The sequence below is a fragment of the Portunus trituberculatus genome, chromosome 46 (genome assembly GCF_017591435.1).
Source record: "Portunus trituberculatus isolate SZX2019 chromosome 46, ASM1759143v1, whole genome shotgun sequence".
Lineage (NCBI taxonomy): Eukaryota > Metazoa > Arthropoda > Malacostraca > Decapoda > Portunidae > Portunus > Portunus trituberculatus.
This window is the reverse complement of record NC_059300.1, coordinates 20,250,065-20,270,271: the sequence shown is the minus strand read 5'-3', so window position 1 is coordinate 20,270,271 and position 20,207 is coordinate 20,250,065. Positions and strand designations below refer to the sequence as shown.

At 43.6% G+C, this 20,207-nt stretch overlaps 1 protein-coding gene across 1 annotated transcript in view; it reads right to left on the bottom strand.

Annotated features, from left to right (window-relative positions):
• Positions 1 to 1,031: 1,031 nt before the first annotated feature.
• Positions 1,032 to 20,207, bottom strand: part of LOC123519757 (metabotropic glutamate receptor 8-like) — a 117,249-nt gene continuing 98,073 nt past the window's right edge. Inside the window, exons 11-15 of the mRNA XM_045281262.1 lie at positions 15,486 to 15,661; positions 14,046 to 14,374; positions 8,945 to 9,249; positions 2,062 to 2,196; positions 1,032 to 1,456 (exon numbers count right to left, since the gene is read on the bottom strand). Of these exons, the coding sequence (XP_045137197.1) occupies positions 1,271 to 1,456; positions 2,062 to 2,196; positions 8,945 to 9,249; positions 14,046 to 14,374; positions 15,486 to 15,661 (1,131 nt within the window). The 3' untranslated portion in view covers positions 1,032 to 1,270. The remainder of the gene's footprint in view (positions 1,457 to 2,061; positions 2,197 to 8,944; positions 9,250 to 14,045; positions 14,375 to 15,485; positions 15,662 to 20,207) is intronic.

Here is a 20,207-nt window from a genome sequence, read left to right as displayed (position 1 = left end):
GGTAGTGAAGGGTAGGGAAAGCGTGGCCGCGGTCTCCCCCGGCATACATCCCGCCCACTCCCGGGTGCTGGGTGCTGGGTGTAGGCGGGCCGCCCACTTCCGCCTAGGCAGAGTGGGCTGCGAGCCGATGGCCGCCCCGGCATGCAGGGAGGGAGAGTATCACAAGAGCGGCGACACTTACCGGGGCTCGTAAAAAGAACACACAGGGAGGGATAACAACGCCTCACATGTAAACATTGATTAAAGTCTCATAATGTTCCTCCTGGTCCTCCCGCCCTGGGATTTGTCTCTTCAGGGGTAAGGCCCCGGGCCCTCGCCGCTGCCTCAGCCTGGGACAGGGCGGAGAGGGACTGGGTTTAACGTTGTCCACGCCGACTGGCCGGTGCCCCCTCGCGGAGCGTAAGAGCAGGGTGGTGCGGCAGACGGCGTGGGGCTGCGGGTCGGGGCGGTGCTGTGCGGAATTGGGGCGGGGCGGGTGACGCAGGGGTACTCAGCACCATCACGTAGTTAAGATCGAGAACACAACAGCTAAACAACATTTTGTAGTTAACAGATTCATGATAACAGACATAATACTAAAAGAAGTCATAGAGGCTACAACCTTCCCGTCGGCATGACCGGCGGGAGGCTGCAACACCCTAAGACACTTTCCCCGCTGGCAGTGGGGAGCTTCAGTAATGAGCAGGGAAGTACGGCCCAGTGTGCGTCGTCACACGAGGTGCTGTCTTCCTGGAGGCAAAACTCCCGGCGGGGTGCATGGTTCGTGGGCGCGGCGGTGTGGCCCGGTGGCTGGCCACCTCCGCCGGCCAGGCCACCAGACCGCGAGCAGCGCCGCGCCCAACGAACTTTCACAGGTACGTCGATTCGTCCAAGGCGTTCTTCTTTTTTTTGAGGTTGCTATTTTCATTTTCATCATCGTTGCCACTCTCGTCTTCTTCCTGTATCTCTTCGTCTTCTTTCACATCCTCCCACTCGTACTCATACATCTCTTCCTCCTCCTCCTCCTCCTCCTCCTTCTCCTCCTCCTCCTCCTCCTCCTCCTCCTCTTCCTCCTCCTCCTCCTCCTCTTCATCTTCAAAATCACACTCCTCAACCACGCTGAGAGTCTCCCCGAGACTGGCGCCGCTGCTGCCAACCTCTGACGGAACTCTCATGAACGAACCTCCCGTGAAGTGTTGTGGCAGAGCGGACGTTCTCTTGCCGCCGCCCTCAATGTCGGGAACCCCGTAGGGAGGTGCGTCTCCAGTTAGAGCAGCACCTCCCGCCGCCCCTAGGTGATTGACGTGTCCTCCACGCTCGGGGTCGTTACTGTCAGGGAGTCTCCATTCACATGCTGGCTGATGGTGGAGGGCGGCGGGGCGTGCACACTCGAGTGGTTCACCGACAACACTGACTGTGCCGTCTGTGAGCGTGAAGTGAACCGCATGCTGTGACCGTAGTTCTTGTTCTGCGACCCCTGCCGGAGGGGACTGTGAGTGAGATCCGCTCCTGCCTTCCCTCCCCCACACTTTCTTCCGCCTCCCCTTCATGACAGTGTTTACTCTTTCACCCAAACTGACCCAATATGTTCCCTCCTACACCAGACTTATCTCCGCCCCAACTCCTCGCCTTTCCTTTCCTTTTCCGCTCCTCCCCCCTTCTGGCATACCCGCGTGACTTTCCTTCACACACACACACACACACACACACACACACACACACACACACACACACACACACACACACACACACACACACACACACACACACACACACACACACACACACACACACACACACACACATCAAAATCTCATTTTTCCTCCACCCTTACCCTCCATATCCCTTCAACCGCTGTTCCCTTACACTCTCAGTCCTCTTACAGTCTTCACTCTTTCTTTTGTCCTTTTCTTCTGCCTTCCTAACATGTTGTACCTTACTCTTCCTCCTAACCAGTAGTTTTTATTGACTCATTTTTTTTCTTATCGTCGACCACCTATCTCTATCCCATTCCTAGCCGTCCCACTGACTGCCTTCCCCCCTCTAACTATCACCTCCCTCCCTTATTCGTTCCTTCTTCACCTTGACGGGTCCTGATCCCTGGCGGACGTTCTTGTATGGCTGGAAGATGACGATGTACACCTTGGGAGAGAAGAGGCAGCCTAGGGACACGGACGCGCTGATGCTCACACACATGCACATGGAGGCAAGCTGGATCTGTCAAGAGGTTAGGGAAAGAGGTCAATTTAAGTTTGTTCTTCTGTGAGGTAAGGTAAGGTTAGGTCACCATCAATGGAGGTAAGGGAGAGAGGTCACTGTAGGGTTGTTCTCGTTGAAGGTAAGGTTAGGTTAGGTCATCATCAATGGAGGTGAAGAAGAGAGGTCAATTTTGCGTTCAAGGGATGATATGTTATATTCAAGCAGGGAGAGATCAGTTTTGGTGTCATTTTAGTGTCCGCATTCTGAAATACTCTTCTCTCTTACCACGACCATTTTCAGAGGTTACTATGATGACTAGCTGAGTTTGCAAGTGTTTGCTCTATTAACAGAAGTAAAATTTTGCTAATCTGTCACTGAAATCGTAGGAAAGTGAAAATAACCTTAAAAACGCATAAAACCTCACCTCGACCAATTTCAAGGGCTTAAGAGGTGATCAGTGACGTTATTAAGTGTTTCCTCTGTTAATTATGGTTTTCCTTATTTTATTTATATGGAAGTGTTCTATCATACTGTGATGTGAAGTGTAGGAAGTGTTTTTTCTAATGTTTAAATACGTGGAGGCTCAAATTGGTATCATCTTAATTCTTTACCAAGTTGGTTTAAAGAAAGGTTGTGTAATATTCAGATAGGTAGAGATCAACATTAGGTCATCGATTCAGGAAGTTAAAGGAAGGATACGTGATGGTTAGACTCGTGGCTTACTTGGATCACATTTTTGAGTGAGTTTAAGAAAAGATGTGTAAACAGTAAGAAGTCATTATTCTTTTTTTTTTTTGCAAGACGTTGTTGATTTTCCACTATGGCATATTATTCTTTCAAAACCACTATCGTCTTTTTAGATATATTTTTACTCTACAGTTTATCAAATACTTACATTGGTAGCGACAACAATTAACATATCTATTATATATTTTGTTCCCTTACCAATAATTGTTTACGAAGCTCTGAATGTTAGGAAATGACGACGATAAAAGCAAAAGAGTAAAGAGAGGAGTCTGTTAGTAATGCTCGGGATGTGATAAAAGAGACCAGTAGTTATGGCAAGTAGTGTCAAGGGAATGATAGTTTTAAGAAGAAGTGCTTAAGATGCTGAGAGAGTAGCAGCAGCGAAGGGTTACTGAAGATAGTATGGAGTATGGAGAAAGATATGGTTATGAGACGGCGGTTATGGTAATGAGGGGGACTGATAAGCGATGTAGGGAGGCTTATGATGATGCACGAGGCAAAGGATGTAGGTACTTGTGTAGGAGGGAAAGAGATGGGCGGAGTTATATTAAGTTCTGAACAGCAGTGAGAAAAGAATTAGTGAGGAGCGAAAATGAATGCAAATAGCGAAAAGCAACACACACACACACACACACACACACACACACACACACACACACACACACACACACACACACACACACACACACACACACACACACACACACACACACACACACACACACAAACTTTCTAGCTTGTATTTTTTCTTCATGGGTCTGTGTCTATCCAGCCTCCCGTCTCTTTTACATCTCCACCCAGCACGCCTTGTCTTTCTGGCCCAATAAAGGAGGACGAAAGGGAGGCTGCCTGATGAGAGAGAGAGAGAGAGAGAGAGAGAGAGAGAGAGAGAGAGAGAGAGAGAGAGAGAGAGAGAGAGAGAGAGAGAGAGAGAGAGAGAGAGAGAGAGAGAGAGAGAGAGAGAGAGAGAGAGAGAGAGAGAGAGAGAGAGAGAGAGAGAGAGAGAGAGAGAGAGAGAGAGAGAGAGAGAGAGAGAGAGAGAGAGAGAGAGAGAGAGAGAGAGAGAGAGAGAGAGAGAGAGAGAGAGAGAGAGAGAAAATGGAAGAGGTGGGAAGAAAGGAGGCAGGCAGATGGTTAGGGAGGCAGGGAGTGAGGGAAGGAGGAAGGGTAAAGGAGGGCATCGCTTTTGTCCCGCAGTAATTACTCGATAAGGTCCAGTGGGCTAGATGAGACCTTTATAAAGCGTGGGAAGAGAGGGGAGATCGGTGAGGAGAAGGGGTGGGATACGTGGAGTTCACGGCGATAAATAGAGTAATTACGAGGAGATACGATAGCGTGGCGGTAATTGTGTAGAATACGAGTACTTTGTGCCGCTGAAGATCAATGGAAAAGCTTTGGGTTGAAACAATTACATGATGGAGCGAGAGGAGGATTGACGATGATGATATTGAACGCCGGGTCTTCGTAAATAAATTAAACTAAATGCACGGCTATAATGCGATCTCTGGCCGTGAACTGTTGCCAGAATAATGACTAAAGTTTGACCTGCTCCAGAACAACAGGTGTTTCATGCGATGCTCTTGGAAATATATAATAATTACCATTTAGGGAGTAAAGACAGATTTGTTTTATGTTTGCGAATAATAAGAGGTAGTTAGTATAATTTCAGCAACGACGATTATAGATAATTAACAAACTTTCCATTAAAACTCTTAATTAGAATGTAAGTTTTAGGAAAAAAAGACGAGACACCGTTGCGAATTTTAAAACCAAGATTGAAAGCAAGTGAAGTGAGAACCTGAGAGAAAAGGAGAAAGAAAAAAATCTTCAGACAAACGAACTCAGCTCACAGTGACGCGGAAAGTCCCGAAAATTCATTCCTAACGAACCAAGAGAGAGAGAGAGAGAGAGAGAGAAGGAGATCAATTCCTCTTTGCATTGAATCACAGCTGAACCAGAGTGAACCACGCGTGACCTTTAGTACACTGAGGTCCACAAGTGAAGAGACACTGAACGAATTCTGAATCCTAAACTAAACCTCAATATCGTAAGGCTTAAACCACACGGTGATTCAAGCCAAATATTTACTCACACCGAGCCTAATGGAACGCGTTAATCCATTTCATTCCGGAGAGCTTTCCGAAGAGACGCGCCCATAACGAGGCTCACCAGTTCCGCACCAATATTCGAATCCGTTGACCTGTGACGTCTCGGCTTAGCACTGTACGGGTGTGTGTGTATGCATATATCATGTGTACATATGTATAAACACACACACACACACACACACACACACACATCTGTCTGTTTGATTGTCTGAGAGAGAGAGAGAGAGAGAGAGAGAGAGAGAGAGAGAGAGAGAGAGATTGCTGGCGATAGTGTGAAGGAGCAAATAGTGGTGAACAAACCAAACTTTTGTCGCCAGTGTTGTGCGCGGCTCTGAACTGTTTTGTTACTGATGAGAGTTCGGACCACATGCATGCTACATACATTTTTTTGAATACGTAACTGATAGACATTCCTGTTGGGAGAAATTAAAAGAACACACACACACACACACACACCAACACACGAAGGACAGACAAAATCAACACAGAGGTAATAAAAGATATAAAAGATTACACATTGGAAAGGAACACCAGCATAGTGGAGATTATTGGCCGCTGTTTTCATTTCCGTCCTTGTGTGGGAGATCGAGAGGCTTATAAGGTGGTTAAGGGCCACAACATGCCGAGGGACACCTGGCCATGCTCTCTCTCTCTCTCTCTCTCTCTCTCTCTCTCTCTCTCTCTCTCTCTCTCTCTCTCTCTCTCTCTCTCTCTCTCTCTCTCTCTCTCTCTCTCTCTCTCTCTCTCTCTCTCTCTCCTCTCTCTCTCTCTCTCTCTCTCTCTCTCTCTCTCTCTCTCTCTCTCTCTCTCTCTCTCTCTCTCTCTCTCTCTCTCTCTCTCTCGTTGCCCTCACGACTGCTGTTCACTTGACCGTCCAGGGATCGATGTCTGTACCGTGTATGAGCTCCGGGCTTCAGGAAAAGACTTGCTCTCTCTCTCTCTCTCTCTCTCTCTCTCTCTCTCTCTCTCTCTCTCTCTCTCTCTCTCTCTCTCTCTCATTCGTTCATTCGTTCTCATTTGACCTCGTTATCCATCTCTTCCTCATTATTTGTTTTTCTCTCCATCCTTCCAAACAATCATCATGTTCTCCGTCTTTGCCTCATCTACACGTCATTATCTTTCTCTTCTTCATCTGTCTCTTTCTCATTTGTCTTTTACCGCAGCAGTTCATCCTTTTTTATTTTATTTATCGTTCCCCGTTTATTTCTTCTTGTCCTTTCATTTGCCCTTATATTATTTTCTTTTGTATTTCTCTCTTTCTTCTCCTTTTTTTCTTTTCTTCTTCTTCTTCTTCTTCTTCTTCTTCTTCTTCTTCTTCTTCTTCTTCTTCTTCTTCTTCTTCTTCTTCTTCTTCTTCTTCTTCTTCTTCTTATTATTATTATTATTATTATTATTATTATTATTATTATTATTATTATTATTATTATTATTATTCTTATTCTTATTCTTATTCTTATTCTTATTCTTATTCTTATTCTTCTTCTTCTTCTTCTTCTTCTTCTTCTTCTTCTTCTTCTTCTTCTTCTTCTTTCCAACTTTCCTTTCCCCATTTCCCTCATTTTTCTTCCTATTCTATTTCCTCTATTGATTATTCCTCCACACTTTCTCCTTTCCTCCTCCTCCCTCCTCCACCCCTTCCTCATCCTTCTGCTGCTGCTCCTGTTCCTGTCCTTTTTCTCCTTCTTCATTTTTCCGTTCTTACCTTTCTTCTTTTCTCTCCTCTTTCTTTTCCTCCTCCTCTTCTATATCTTCCTGCTCCTCCTCTTGTCTATGGATGTCAGCAAACGTATGGGACGATTATTCGAAAAGTCATGAGAAAAAAAAAAATTCAATGATGTACTACATAATTTGCAACACGGCTTTTATAGCATACTTTCTTGTTTTCTCAATTTACTAGTTATTTATTTCATGTTTTTGATATAAACAATAAATGCAGATCATATTTCTTGATTTTGAAGAGGTATTTGATAAGGTTCGTCGCATACGTTTGTTCAGCAAACTTTTGTCAAACCGTATTCCTAGTAAGATCCACAAGTATCTAAATGACTGGTTATATAAGCAAAAAGAAGGAAAGTATGTAATTCATATTGGCAAAACGTCTTGGTGTAAAAATTGATGCACCAAAACTATCAGTGATTGCACCTGATATTTTCTTTAAGTTATAAATGACATCGACGACTGATCCAATTGCAAAGTATCCAAATTTGCAGATAATGCAAAGATTGTCAGCAAAGTAACCTCGAGGAGTGACTGATAATCTTAGTAATCATATCTGAAATAATTTTGGTATATTATAAGTATTCAATGTCAGTCCTGTACATTATGAAACTTCAGATTTCTTCAGCAAACAAACAGGAAAATCTCGTTATTATAATTTGAATCTATGAAACAGTGCTGTTTGGCTTGTAAACAGGTTGACCTAAGAGAACAGTCCTTTCGAAAATATGTATTATTCAACAGTTCTATATCCATACCCCATTTAGAGTACTGCATGCACCTTTATCTCCATTTACATATACAGAGTGCAGCTGGGAATGAGAGAGATGATTCCTACGTTGAGAAACATGACTTAAAAAAAGACTGATGGATTTTTATCTATTCAGCCAAAGGAAAAATTGAGAGGTAGCTTTACTGATGAAGCGTTAGTTCTTTTAAAGGTTTCAATTTTGTAGACTACAGCAGAATCGTGGAGACCAGCAGCTCTGTTCCTGTTTAGATTTCCTTTCATATTCTTTTTAGTGATCATTCCATTCTCGTTCTCCATTCTATCCTTTGTTTATCGTATTCATACACACTCCTCTCTCTCTCTCTCTCTCTCTCTCTCTCTCTCTCTCTCTCTCTCTCTCTCTCTCTCTCTCTCTCTCTCTCTCTCTCTCTCTCTCTCTCTCTCTCTCTCTCTCTCTCTCTCTCTCTCTCTCTCTCTCTCTCTCTCTCTCTCTCTCTCTCTCTGATCCCCATTTTTTATCTTCCTCTGGTTCCCTTTTTGTCATCCCTCCTTCACCTTTCCTGTAATTCCTCTCTATTCCTATTAATCGTTTTCATTTGACGCTTTGTGTTTCTTAATCCCAGTTTTCTCTTGCGGCGTGAGCGTGATGTTTGTTTTGCATTTTTAGTGAAGCGAGTCAGGTGCATTGTGTGGTGGATTATGAATGTCAGGAAGATTACGCCCCAAAGCTCGCAGGAGATGAGTGCAGAGGTGAATAGGAGGTGAATAACAAATACTGTATAATAAGCGCTGGTGTTGCACGGTTGACTGCGTTATGTTGTTAGGAGCACACATTTACTCACGTATATACACACACACGTTCGCCGTATACACACTCTCGCACAAACACATGTACAAACATTGCACGTAGTGGTGTGAATTACATACATGCATATTAAAATCCCCTCTCCTTCATCCCCCGCCTAAAAAGTGGCATAATATAACACACACACACACACACACACACACACACACACACACACACACACACACACACACACACACACACACACACACACACACACACACACACACACACACACACACACACACACACACACACCACGTACTACTCTAAATAACATGCATATTAGAAACCTAAAAATACTGCACATGACACAAACACAAACACACACACACACACACACACACACACACACACACACACACACACACACACACACACACACACACACACACACACACACACACACACACACAGGTTATATTAAATTAATACATGCAAATTTCAAACACAAAACCTAATCTCACTTGGGTACAAACACACACACACATACACACACACACACACACACACACACACACACACACACACACACACACACACACACACACACACACACACACACACACACACACACACACACACACACACACACACACACACACACATTCAAAACCATACCTTATAATCGTTGTTGGTGCCGAAGTAGATAGGGACGAAAGCCAGCCACACAATGCAGGTGCTGTACATAGTAAAGCCAATGTACTTTGCCTCGTTGAAGTTTTCCGGGATCTTGCGGGTCTTGAAAGCGTACACGGTGCAAAGGAGAATCAGCACCATATTGTAGCCGAGGGACAGGATGAGGGAGATGTTAGAGATACCACAAGTCAGCACGGCCACGAGACGATACGGATACACTTCCTTAGTAGCGGGCGTCTCCACAATCAGCCACGCCACCACGCCTACCAGCTGCACACTCACCAGGCCTGCACGTGTGGAGGAGAGAAGAAAAAGAAGGAGGAGGAGGTGGTTCAGATTTATGGGTACATTTTCTATCTTGTTGTTGTGAGGGAAAGAAAGAGGATTGGGCGGGGAGGAGATGGGATGGTGGTGTATGTGGTGGTGGTGAGGAGAGGAAAGGTGGGAACGTTTAGTTTTATGGGCTCTGCGAAGGCGTATGAGAGAGAGAGAGAGAGAGAGAGAGAGAGAGAGAGAGAGAGAGAGAGAGAGAGAGAGAGAGAGAGAATGAAAGATGATGTAAAGAAAGCGTCATAGTTTGAATCTTTACCAATGTTGTCGCCCACCACCTTCTGTTCCAGGCTGGGGAAAAAAGCGAGGAAGGGAGAGTGAGGATGGAGGGAGAGATGGAAGAACTGGATGAAAGAGAAGAGAGGTTAGAGAAGGGAGGAAAGGGTCGAGTTTGCTTTATAGGTGTTAGAAATTCTCGTTACCCTCCCCTTTTATATGCCACTTTGCCTTTGTAGTTGTTTGTTGCATTGGCTGTTCACTGGTGCTTTCCTCCGTTACAAGATGTTTAGTGCTCACCCTGATGCCTCTGTAGCTGCCAGGTTTTCTTTTAACCCTATAGTAATGTATCGAGTTTTTCCTTTTTTTTTATTTCATCATATGCTGGAGGTATTGTTGTTGTTGTTGTTGTTGTTGTATGTATGTATGTATTTTGTAGTTACTAATTTTTATATATCTCAGAAACAGAGTACTAACTATCGCGAATCCTCTTACAATAATCTAGTACTGGAAGTTGCGGTGGTGGTATTGGTGGTGGTGGTGGTGGTGGTGGTGGTTGTATGTGAGTGTCAGTACGTGTGAGAGTCCTGGCAGTGACTAGTGGTGTTTTTAGGACGGGTTTGAATTGGTTAAATACACACACACACACACACACACACACACACACACACACACACACACACACACACACACACACACACACACACACACACACACACACACACACACACACACACACACACACACACACACACACACACACACACACACACACACACACACACACACACACACACACACACACACACACACACATATATATATATATATATATATATATATATATATATATATATATATATATATATATATATATATATATATATATATATATATACTTTATCATCTATCCCACTCTATACTATTTCTTAAAAAAACGTGTAACATTATACAAGAGCACAATCTGCTACACTTATTTACTGATCCTCTTAAATTCATTCTTAAAAAGGGCAACATTACTAGTGTATCTCTACCAGCATTCAAAGGAAGATAACAAAACTATGCTTCGCCGCTCCGTAGAATTATCGCCACAGAACAGTTCTTCCAACAGCTTGGTCTAAAGTCTACGGTTTTGCTTTGCCGTGTTTCACTTACTCTCTGAACCCGTCGCTCTCATTACGGACCCATGTTTTGTTTGATATTGGTGTCTGTGTGTGTGTGTGTGTGTGTGTGTGTGTGTGTGTGTGTGTGTGTGTGTGTGTGTGTGTGTGTGTGTGTGTGTGTGTGTGTGTGTGTGTGCGTGTGCGTGTGCGTATTAGTGAGATTAGTTTCAACTTTATTTTGCAGTGAAAGGGTAACTGTAAAACTGTAAATGTTGAGAAAGGTTGCGATATTTGGTGTTGATTTTATTTGCTTCATATTATTTTGGGTTATTGGGTTTTTTTTACACAGTGTGTGTGTGTGTGTGTGTGTGTGTGTGTGTGTGTGTGTGTGTGTGTGTGTGTGTGTGTGTGTGTGTGTGTGTGTGTGTGTGTGTGTGTGTGTGTGTGTGTGTGTGTGTGTGTGTGTGTGTGTGTGTGTGTGTGTGTGTGTGTGTGTGTGTGTGTGTGTGTCTGTGTGTAACGCATAAATGGAAATAATTTGTTGTTTTGTGGTACGATGTTTGCCCTCTGAGTTCGTTCAGGTTGCTATCATGAATAAAGAAACAGGTGAAATTTAGGATGTTATTCAACCCTGATTACCTCGGGGAAATAAAATTAGCCACAAATAAAAGCTTCCTGAATGGACACAGAAGACGTAATTAGAAGTGAAAAAGTTAAGAGAGAAAATAGAAGCAAGGGACGTGGCATGTACGACTTCGTGGAAAAGAAAGAATAACACAACACTAATGATGTGACAAGTGGTCAAAAGTGCTTGTTTTATGTTGAGAATGCCAGCTCTATTCTGTTCCATTCTGAAGTAGCCTATGTTCTTTTTCTATGTTTTTTTTTCAGATGCTTTCATAGGTCACGCTGGTGGCCGGACTTCCCACACGCAGGTAGAACGCTGTTTCTCGTATTTATGTTCATGTCTCTCGTACGTGTTCACATGCGCCGTTAATTTTTTGCGTTTTTTTTCTGTACATGTTTATATAATGCACGCTGTTTTAGGTCTTTTTACGAGGTACTTTTAAACGGGTTTTCTCTTCGGAAAAGCTTTTAGAGGAAATAAATTTGGCGAGTTTCAGCGTCGTGGAGCAACACTAGGCACGCATGAGTCTGGCAAGCAAGGCTCCTTTATTAGCGTGTGATCTAACGGTTCTCCCTGCCAGATACAGGTATGATGTGACGCTCATTGCAGGCCAGTACTTACATTCGCACGTGCACTGCTAATAATATAATGTCCTTGTAGATAATGTGAAGTGTTTTTAGAATGAATTTATATAAGTGGGAAACAGAGGAAATATACAAGAAATGAAACTCTAGATATAAAAAGGAGAATTTCCGACAACATCACTATTGCTGCCACTGCCACGACCGTTACCACCACCGCCACCAATCGTAGACCAGGGAGAGCAAATCGAGCATCAGGTGGTTAAAAGATTTCGAGTTTGAAATACCGTTGATGCATTTACGTAGCAAGGAATGATGACAATACACTTTTGATGTGAGCAATACCTTTGAAGCTTCGTAATACCGTTGTGGCGTGGTGGTCTGCTCTCTTTACATAAACTTATTTTCTTTCTCAACTGTTAAATAATGTCGCACGCTTTCCGATCTCCTCCTATAAGATGAAAAAAATAATACATTACAAAATTTTTTATCGTCTTTCTTTCTTCACATCTCCGCTAAACAATATTTTACACTCTTGCTTCCACATTGTGTCATTTTATACCTTTACTTTTCCATCGTAAGTAAATATAGAAGAAAGAAGACACTACATTACATTTCTCCCCTGCTTTCTTAACCAAGCCTCGCCATTTTCTGAGTGGCAAAGGTTCTCCGTCAACATAAGGTTCAGAGGACGACGTTCTAGCCCCGTTATTCCTCTCTCCTGACGTGGCTGAAAATTACTTAAAATTTTTGAATTTCTCGTGTAAACCTGTCCTGCTGGGGCCCTGTTGTTTTTAGGTGATTACTCAGGTGTGGAGCGCAGGTGTTTGGGGCCAGGATGTTCAGGGGAAGGAGGAGGAGGGAGGAGGAGGAGGAGATGGAGTAGGAGGGTCACCAGGAAAAGAAACGGAAAAGAAAGAGAAGGAGCAAGAGGAGAAATATGTGAATAAGGAGAGAATGGTTGGAAGGAGGTTGGGAATGAAGAGGATAAGGATCGCTAGAATAAGCAGCAAATAAAGAATAAGCTGAACTAGAAAGCGGCAGATAAAGAAGAAGAGAAGAAGAAGAAGAAGAAGAAGAAGAAGAAGAAGAAGAAGAAGAAGAAGAAGAGAAGAAAGAAAAAGAAAGAGAAGAAGACGAAGACGAAGAAGAAAAAGAAAAAGAAAAAAAAGAAAAAAAAAGAACAAGAAAAAAGAAAAAAAAGTCGGAAAAAAAGCAGATAAAGCAAGAGCAAGGAGAAAGGCAAAATGCAAAACACGATACAGAAAACAACAACAAAAAAAAAAAAAGAAAAACACCTTCAAATCATATCAAAAGTAGAATAGAAAAATGACGAGCGACGAGAATACGTAAGAGAAAAAAGAAAGAAAGAAAACATAGCAACAGAGTAAGAATAGAGAAAGAGGAGGAGGAGAATGAATGAGGGAAAGAATGAAAAAAGAAGCTGCTGTATGTTGCGTGCGAGTGCTCATTAATAGAATTGAGGGAAAGGCTCCGTTGTGGCTGAGGGAGAAGGCGAGGTGAGGACTATGGTGTGTGGCAACTCGCAACTATTCGTAGCGAGGCGAAACACGAAAGAAAGGAGAAACTGGAGCAGGGAGAAGGAAGGGGATGCAGAGGAGTTGGAAGGTGGAAAGGTAGGGAGGAACAGGAAGCAGACTGCAGAGAGGCAGTGCATGACGACTGGCAGGGTTTTGGAAAGGGAAGCGTATGATAAATGGAGAACTAGAAAATGTGTAGAGAAATATAGCCAGGAAATAATGGTGCTTATAATGCTGGTAAAGGTGCGCCTATAGACTATGTGTGTGTGTGTGTGTGTGTGTGTGTGTGTGTGTGTGTGTGTGTGTGTGTGTGTGTGTGTGTGTGTGTGTGTGTGTGTGTGTGTGTTTAACGAGATGATTTATGTGTATATAATATAATGTGCTTTCGTGTTGTCGTTGTATTTTTGAATACTTGTTGATATTCCTATTAATACGACAGGAAAAAGGAAAGCTCCATAAAAGAAGAACAGAAAGGCAGCACCCACATTTTTCGAAAACCATATCACCATGCACCATTACCTTATAATTGCACAAAGAGGCAATCATAAAATTAATAACAATAATAATAATAATAGTAATAATAATAATAATAATAATAATAATAATAATAATAATAATAAAAAAGTAGTGATAACAGTAATGATAGTAATAACAATATCAACAACAACAATACGAACCACTCACCAGAACAAATGACAATCTGGGAGCGCGGCGAGGTATAGGAGGGACGCTTGATGGACTTAATGCCGCGGTTGAATATCCTGGAGATGCGGTTGGTCTTTGTGAAGATGGCCGAGTAGCAGATGCAGAGACCCAAGCCAAGTCCTATTCTCAGCAGCGCGCAGGTGGGTGGGGATGGGGGAGCAAGGATCACGAAAGTCATGAGATAGCAGAGCGCGATGCCGGACAGCAGGACGTAGCAAAGCTCTCTTCCGCTGGCCATGATGACAGGCGTCGTGTTGAACCGGATGAACGTCAGAGTGGTGAGCAGCGTGCACAGGAGACCCAGGGAGCTGCGTGCGTGAAGAGAGAGAGAGAGAGAGAGAGAGAGAGAGAGATTATTTGTTATTCTAGTTGCGTGGGGAGCAGCCTCGTGAGAAAGAGTCATAATCACAGACAACAACAACAGGAACAATGGAAAAAAATAACCTTACCTTCACACACACGCGCGCGCGCACACACACACACACACACACACACACACACACACACACACACACACACACACACACACACACACACACACACACACACACACACACAAAGTTCCTGGAATAAAAGGAAAGTGGCTCTTTTACGAGAGAAAGATGAGAACCGTAAAGAAATGATAGGGGGAGGGAGGGAGCCACAGTAAGCAGACTGCGAGTACCAAGATGGCGGCAAGGAGGTCTCATCACAATCATAATAAGGAGAAGAACCGAGACACGTGGCTGGAAATTGTAGGCAGGTGGTTGAAGAGGTGTCAGTGGAAAGAAGGAGAAAGGAGCTGAATTATAAAGAGAATTTCACTCTTGTTATATAAGTAGCGAGGCTGATGTGAAGGGCGGAGGACGAAAAATGGAAGGTGTGTTTGTTTTGAAGTGTGTACCTGCTCGTGGGAAATTATGGTAATACAGTAGAGAGAAGTAGAAAAATGGTTGTTTTAATTGTATATCTTGCCGGATTTCTGTTTGTGAGTATAGTTAGTAAGATTTAATTGATATGCCTGTTGTGTTTGATTAACTTGGGTTAATCTGACAGGTGAGAGAAACAGGCAGGTAAACTGTGATGAAAGTGATGTGAGGGAATAGTGTCTTGTTGCAATCGATGACCACTTCAGACCTCAGGGCGTGCAGTGCGCTCACACGGGATGGCTGCACACACCGATAAGAACGCATGCTCTGGCGCACACTGACATCAGCATCAAGCCTCTTCCCAGACCCACACCCACCCACCCACCCAGCCACACACGCACACACACACATAAACAAACATACAGACGCGCGCGCACACACACACACACACACACACACACACACACACACACACACACACACACACACACACACACACACACACACACACACACACAGCGACAAACAACATAACACACTCGCACCTTCCCAGTAACAACAATTACCTCACCTGAACACCAGCGGCACAATGGCCCACGAGGAGTCCCAGGTAATATATTCCGGGGTTAGTTTGTAGCAGGTGACCTTGTCCGCCGTCGGGGCCCAGCCAAGCGCGCAGGAACGGCAGGTGTCGTTGTAAATAATGGCGTGTTCAGGACAGGGCACGCAGGACCAGCAACACGAGTCCTGAGGGAGGAGAGAAAGTGATGAATGTGTGTGGGTGTGTGTGTACCTGTGTATTTGTGGTGATGGTGGTAGTAGTGGTGATAGTAACACTAGGAAAACAAAAGGTAAACAATATAACAAGACCGGATACGTATCCAGGATATTTTATTAGGAAAGGTAGATTGAATGTGCTGGACAAGGTAGATAAAATAATGGACAGGGAAAGGTAAAAACAATATCATGCGAAGAGAGACTGACAAAAGCAATCATTGTGTTAAGAAAGGGAAACAAAAGTAATGGCTGAGAAAGACATATAGACTTGTAGAAAATGTGCAATATAAGAAAACAAGAAAAATAAAGCAATATGGTAATAACAACAACAGCAGCATCAACAAAAAAAGAAAATTGTTATTCAATACTAATGAAGAAAAACACATTCAGAATTAAACAGTGTCAATGAAATAATTCGATAAAAGGATAGTGCAAATTAAAAAGAAATTTAGTATTTTTCTATACTACAACCACCATTAACACAACCACCACCACCACCACCATTGTTAAACATTGTCATTACCAAAACACTAACGAGAATGTCAACTACGTCAGCGTACACGCACACACACACACACACACACACACACACACACACACACACACACACACACACACACACACAATGTTTTCCTTACTCCCTTACGAAATATTGCGCTCTTCCAGAATCCACACAATTTGGCTTAAACTTCGATAAAACTATGTTACGTCGCATTCCAGTGAACACTTGTTTTATTACGTGACTTGAGTTGGGAAAGAAGAGGACAAGAGAGGAAGAGGAGGAGAGTATAGGAATCGGTAAAAGAAAGAAGTAGAAAACCTTGAAGGAGGAAGAAAAGGAGGTAGAAAGAAGGAGGAGGTAAAGATAGAAAGAAAAAGAATGGGAGGAGGAGGAGGAGGAAGAGGAGGAGGAGGTGGTAGGAAGTAAAAATAGAAAGTAGGTGGTAGAGAAGCAGGAGGAGGTGAACGAAAACCAAAATGAAGATAAAGCAGGAGAATAATAAGAATAACACTAATACAAATAACAACAATAACAACAGCAACGATAGCAACAACAAATAGGAAAATAGACTTACTGACACAATATAATACTAAAGCAAAGTCATGTCGGAGCAGAAGAAGAGGGTTAAGCACACCACGCAGGAAATGACATCAAATTAACACCAATGAAAAAAGAATGAAAAAAAAAAAGAGAAGAGATCAGGAGATGCGATGAATGGATAACAGGCATCCCACATTTCCTTCCACGCCATTAACACGACCTTCCTTTTTGTTCTTCTCCATTTACTCTCACTTTCATTCCGTATATCACTCCTTTCCTCTCTTTCTTTGCTCTGTCCTTTCTCTTTTTTCTTTTCCTTCAGCTCCCTTCATGTCTTCCCTCCCGAGTGCCTACATTCCTCGCCCCAGCCTCTCTGCCGACTCTTCCTAAAGGCAACGATGTGATAAAATAGAAAAGTAATAAGCAAACATGAGGTCATTAGCTATGCATGATATTTGCTTGAGTCTACTCCCTCGCACTCTCTCTCTCTCTCTCTCTCTCTCTCTCTCTCTCTCTCTCTCTCTCTCTTCCTTTTGTAGCTTGGGAAATGAATAATGCAATTGCTGCTTTCATATATAATTTTTTCTTCACCCTTTCAGATGCAAAATAAGTAACGGTGCAGATTCACAATTAGAAAAACGAATAGAAATAGATGTTACTCGAAAGCTTTTATTTTGGGTATGCAAATCCCCAGCTCTGCAACGCACCTGCCCTGCCTCTGGGATGAAAAGACACCAGCATTTTTTGACGTGATGACTTGGAAGTGAAGGAAAAAGTTGTCTTCATATCAAAGCGAGAGAGAGAGAGAGAGAGAGAGAGAGAGAGAGAGAGAGAGAGAGAGAGAGAGAGAGAGAGAGAGAGAGAGAGAGAGAGAGAGAGACATCACCGAACCCCCTCCTCCTGCCCACATCATCTGCTTGTTCCCGCCCTCGTTCTACCCTCCCCTGTCTCATTTCACCCCCCCCTCTCTCTCTCTCTCTCTCTCTCTCTCTCTCTCTCTCTCTCTCTCTCTCTCTCTCTCTCTCTCTCTCTCGTTCCCTTAACTTCTGATCTTTCTATCATTTTCCAACGAAGCAGAGAAAAACCGGTGGTCTTCAGAGCCTCAAAAACTCAATTTCTCCACTTGTCAACAAGACACAAGAGGAGAGGCTGCCGACAAGTGGCCGGCCTTGTATTGCACCTCTCAGCACCTCGTCCCTCTTTCATTGAATATTTGTAGTCTGTGCGTCACTATCTAACTCAGCTGGAAATTTTAGCGATACGTCGTAACTTTTGCTTGACGCTGGGGCCTTTTATTACCTCCGTCTCTCTCTCTCTCTCTCTCTCTCTCTCTCTCTCTCTCTCTCTCTCTCTCTCTCTCTCTCTCTCTCTCTCTCTCTCTCGTTCACAGGTTTTTTCACGCCAATCTATGAAGTTAGCGTAAATATTGTAGAGAAACGCTCCGTTCTCACCCACATGTAGTTTTACTCCATCTTTATTTCCTCCCAGTTATCCTCCCTATCTCTATCTGTTTCTATTTTCCATTTTGTTTTATTTTTATGGTTACTGCTCCTTTGATCTTGTTAACTGCTCTCCCCTAACCGTCAGGCTGCCCAGCAAACCTAGACTTTCTATTCGCCCTGACCTACATATTTCCTGCCAATCTTACCACTGCAGCCATTTATCCTTTTCCTTCCGTTAAACTCTTAAACGTTTCCTTACTCCGATGCTTTCATCCTCTCAAGACCAGGATTCTTTTGGAAACTGAATAAACTGAGTCTTCTTTAGAGCTCCATCTTTTGGGGCGCTCATATAACTTTCACGTAAACACACACACACACACACACACACACACACACACACACACACACACACACACACACACACACACACAGTGACTTCGTTCAGACCTGAAAGACAAATTCAATAACCAGGTCGAAGGTAAAGGGTGACCCCCCAGCCCACCCCTAGCGAGGTGACGCTTCACTCTGCTTCAGTGAGGTGACAGCACGTCGCTCCCTCCATCCCTCCCTCCATCTCTCCCTCCTTTCTTTCCTCCATCCCTCCCTCCATCCCTCCCTTCTGTCTTCCATCCCTTCCTCCGTTCCTTTCTTTATCGTCTCTCTCTCTCTCTCTCTCTCTCTCTCTCTCTCTCTCTCTCTCTCTCTCTCTCTCTCTCTCTCTCTCTCTCTCTCTCTCTCTCTCTCTCTCTCTCTCTCTCTCTCTCTCTCTCTCCTCTCTCTCTCTCTCTCTCTCTCTCCTCTCTCTCTCTCTCTCTCTCTCTCTCCTTCGCCTTCTCTTCCTTTCACACATACGTACACTCACTGCCTCTACATCTGCTCTCATCTTCTCTTCCTTTCACACATCTTCCTCTGCCTCTACATCTGCTCTCATCTCCTTCCATCCACTCTTCCTCTCCTCTCACTCCATGAACTGCGTTGCATTTCCTCTCTTTCTTCCCTCACTCGGCGTACCTTTTTCCTTTTCTTTCGCTTCCTTTCCTCGCGTACCCAACCGAAGCTCTGAGAGTCATTACAGGGACCTCTTACTCCTTCCTCTCATTCGTTCACTCTCTCTTCCTTACCACTTCCCTACCCCTAACGCTACTGAGACTCATCGTTCCTCAAGCTATTGTTTACAGCTGGGAATTGGTGTAGCTTTTAAAAACTTTGGAATTTGTGCTCGGGCAGATGCAGGCTTAATAAAAGTTTCTGGCGAGGATTAGAGTGTAAACTTGCTCAGGACTGTGTGTGGGTAGAATGATGAGATTGTCACCCCGGGAACGATCTATAAGGGAATTAACCTTTTCTTTGCTGGGCCTGTGGAGTTTTCTTTTGTAGCAGTAATGGGTGTTATATAAAGACGCTAATGTAGTGAGTAACGCGTGGTGTATTTACCCCTGTGGCGATGTTTTATTTTGTTTTTAGACAGGAGTTGATGGAAATGGATAATAATGATGACAGTGATGAAGTGCGTATAATGGTAAACCTCTCACATGACAGACGGAACGTTATCAAATTCACCTCAGTCCCTAATGGACTCTGCTTAGTCTATCATTAGGTATATAGTAAGGAGCTCACTGATGCAATGGTTTGCCCGCGTGGCCCGCTACTGATATGTTGTAGGTTTGAATCAAAGACAGAGTTAAGACAGATTTGCTTGCCTGCTTTCACGCTCCAGTCACTGTTCACTCAGCAGCGAATAAGCACGCGACCTGAGCTGTAACCTTGCAACACTGCAGGATCCAAAGACCACGAATCCTGCCCTATCCTTCCTGCCTGTTTGTGTGTGTGTGTGTGTGTGTGTGTGTGTATGTGTGTGTGTGTGTGGTCAGTAAGTGCACGTTATGAAGATTCTTCCTTTGATATTTTAACGAAGGTAATGCTGATTATGATGATGATGACGATGATTATGATAATATGATATCAGTAATGATAATAACAATAATGATAATGATGAAGTATTCATACTATTGTCAATTTTATCTTTATATTT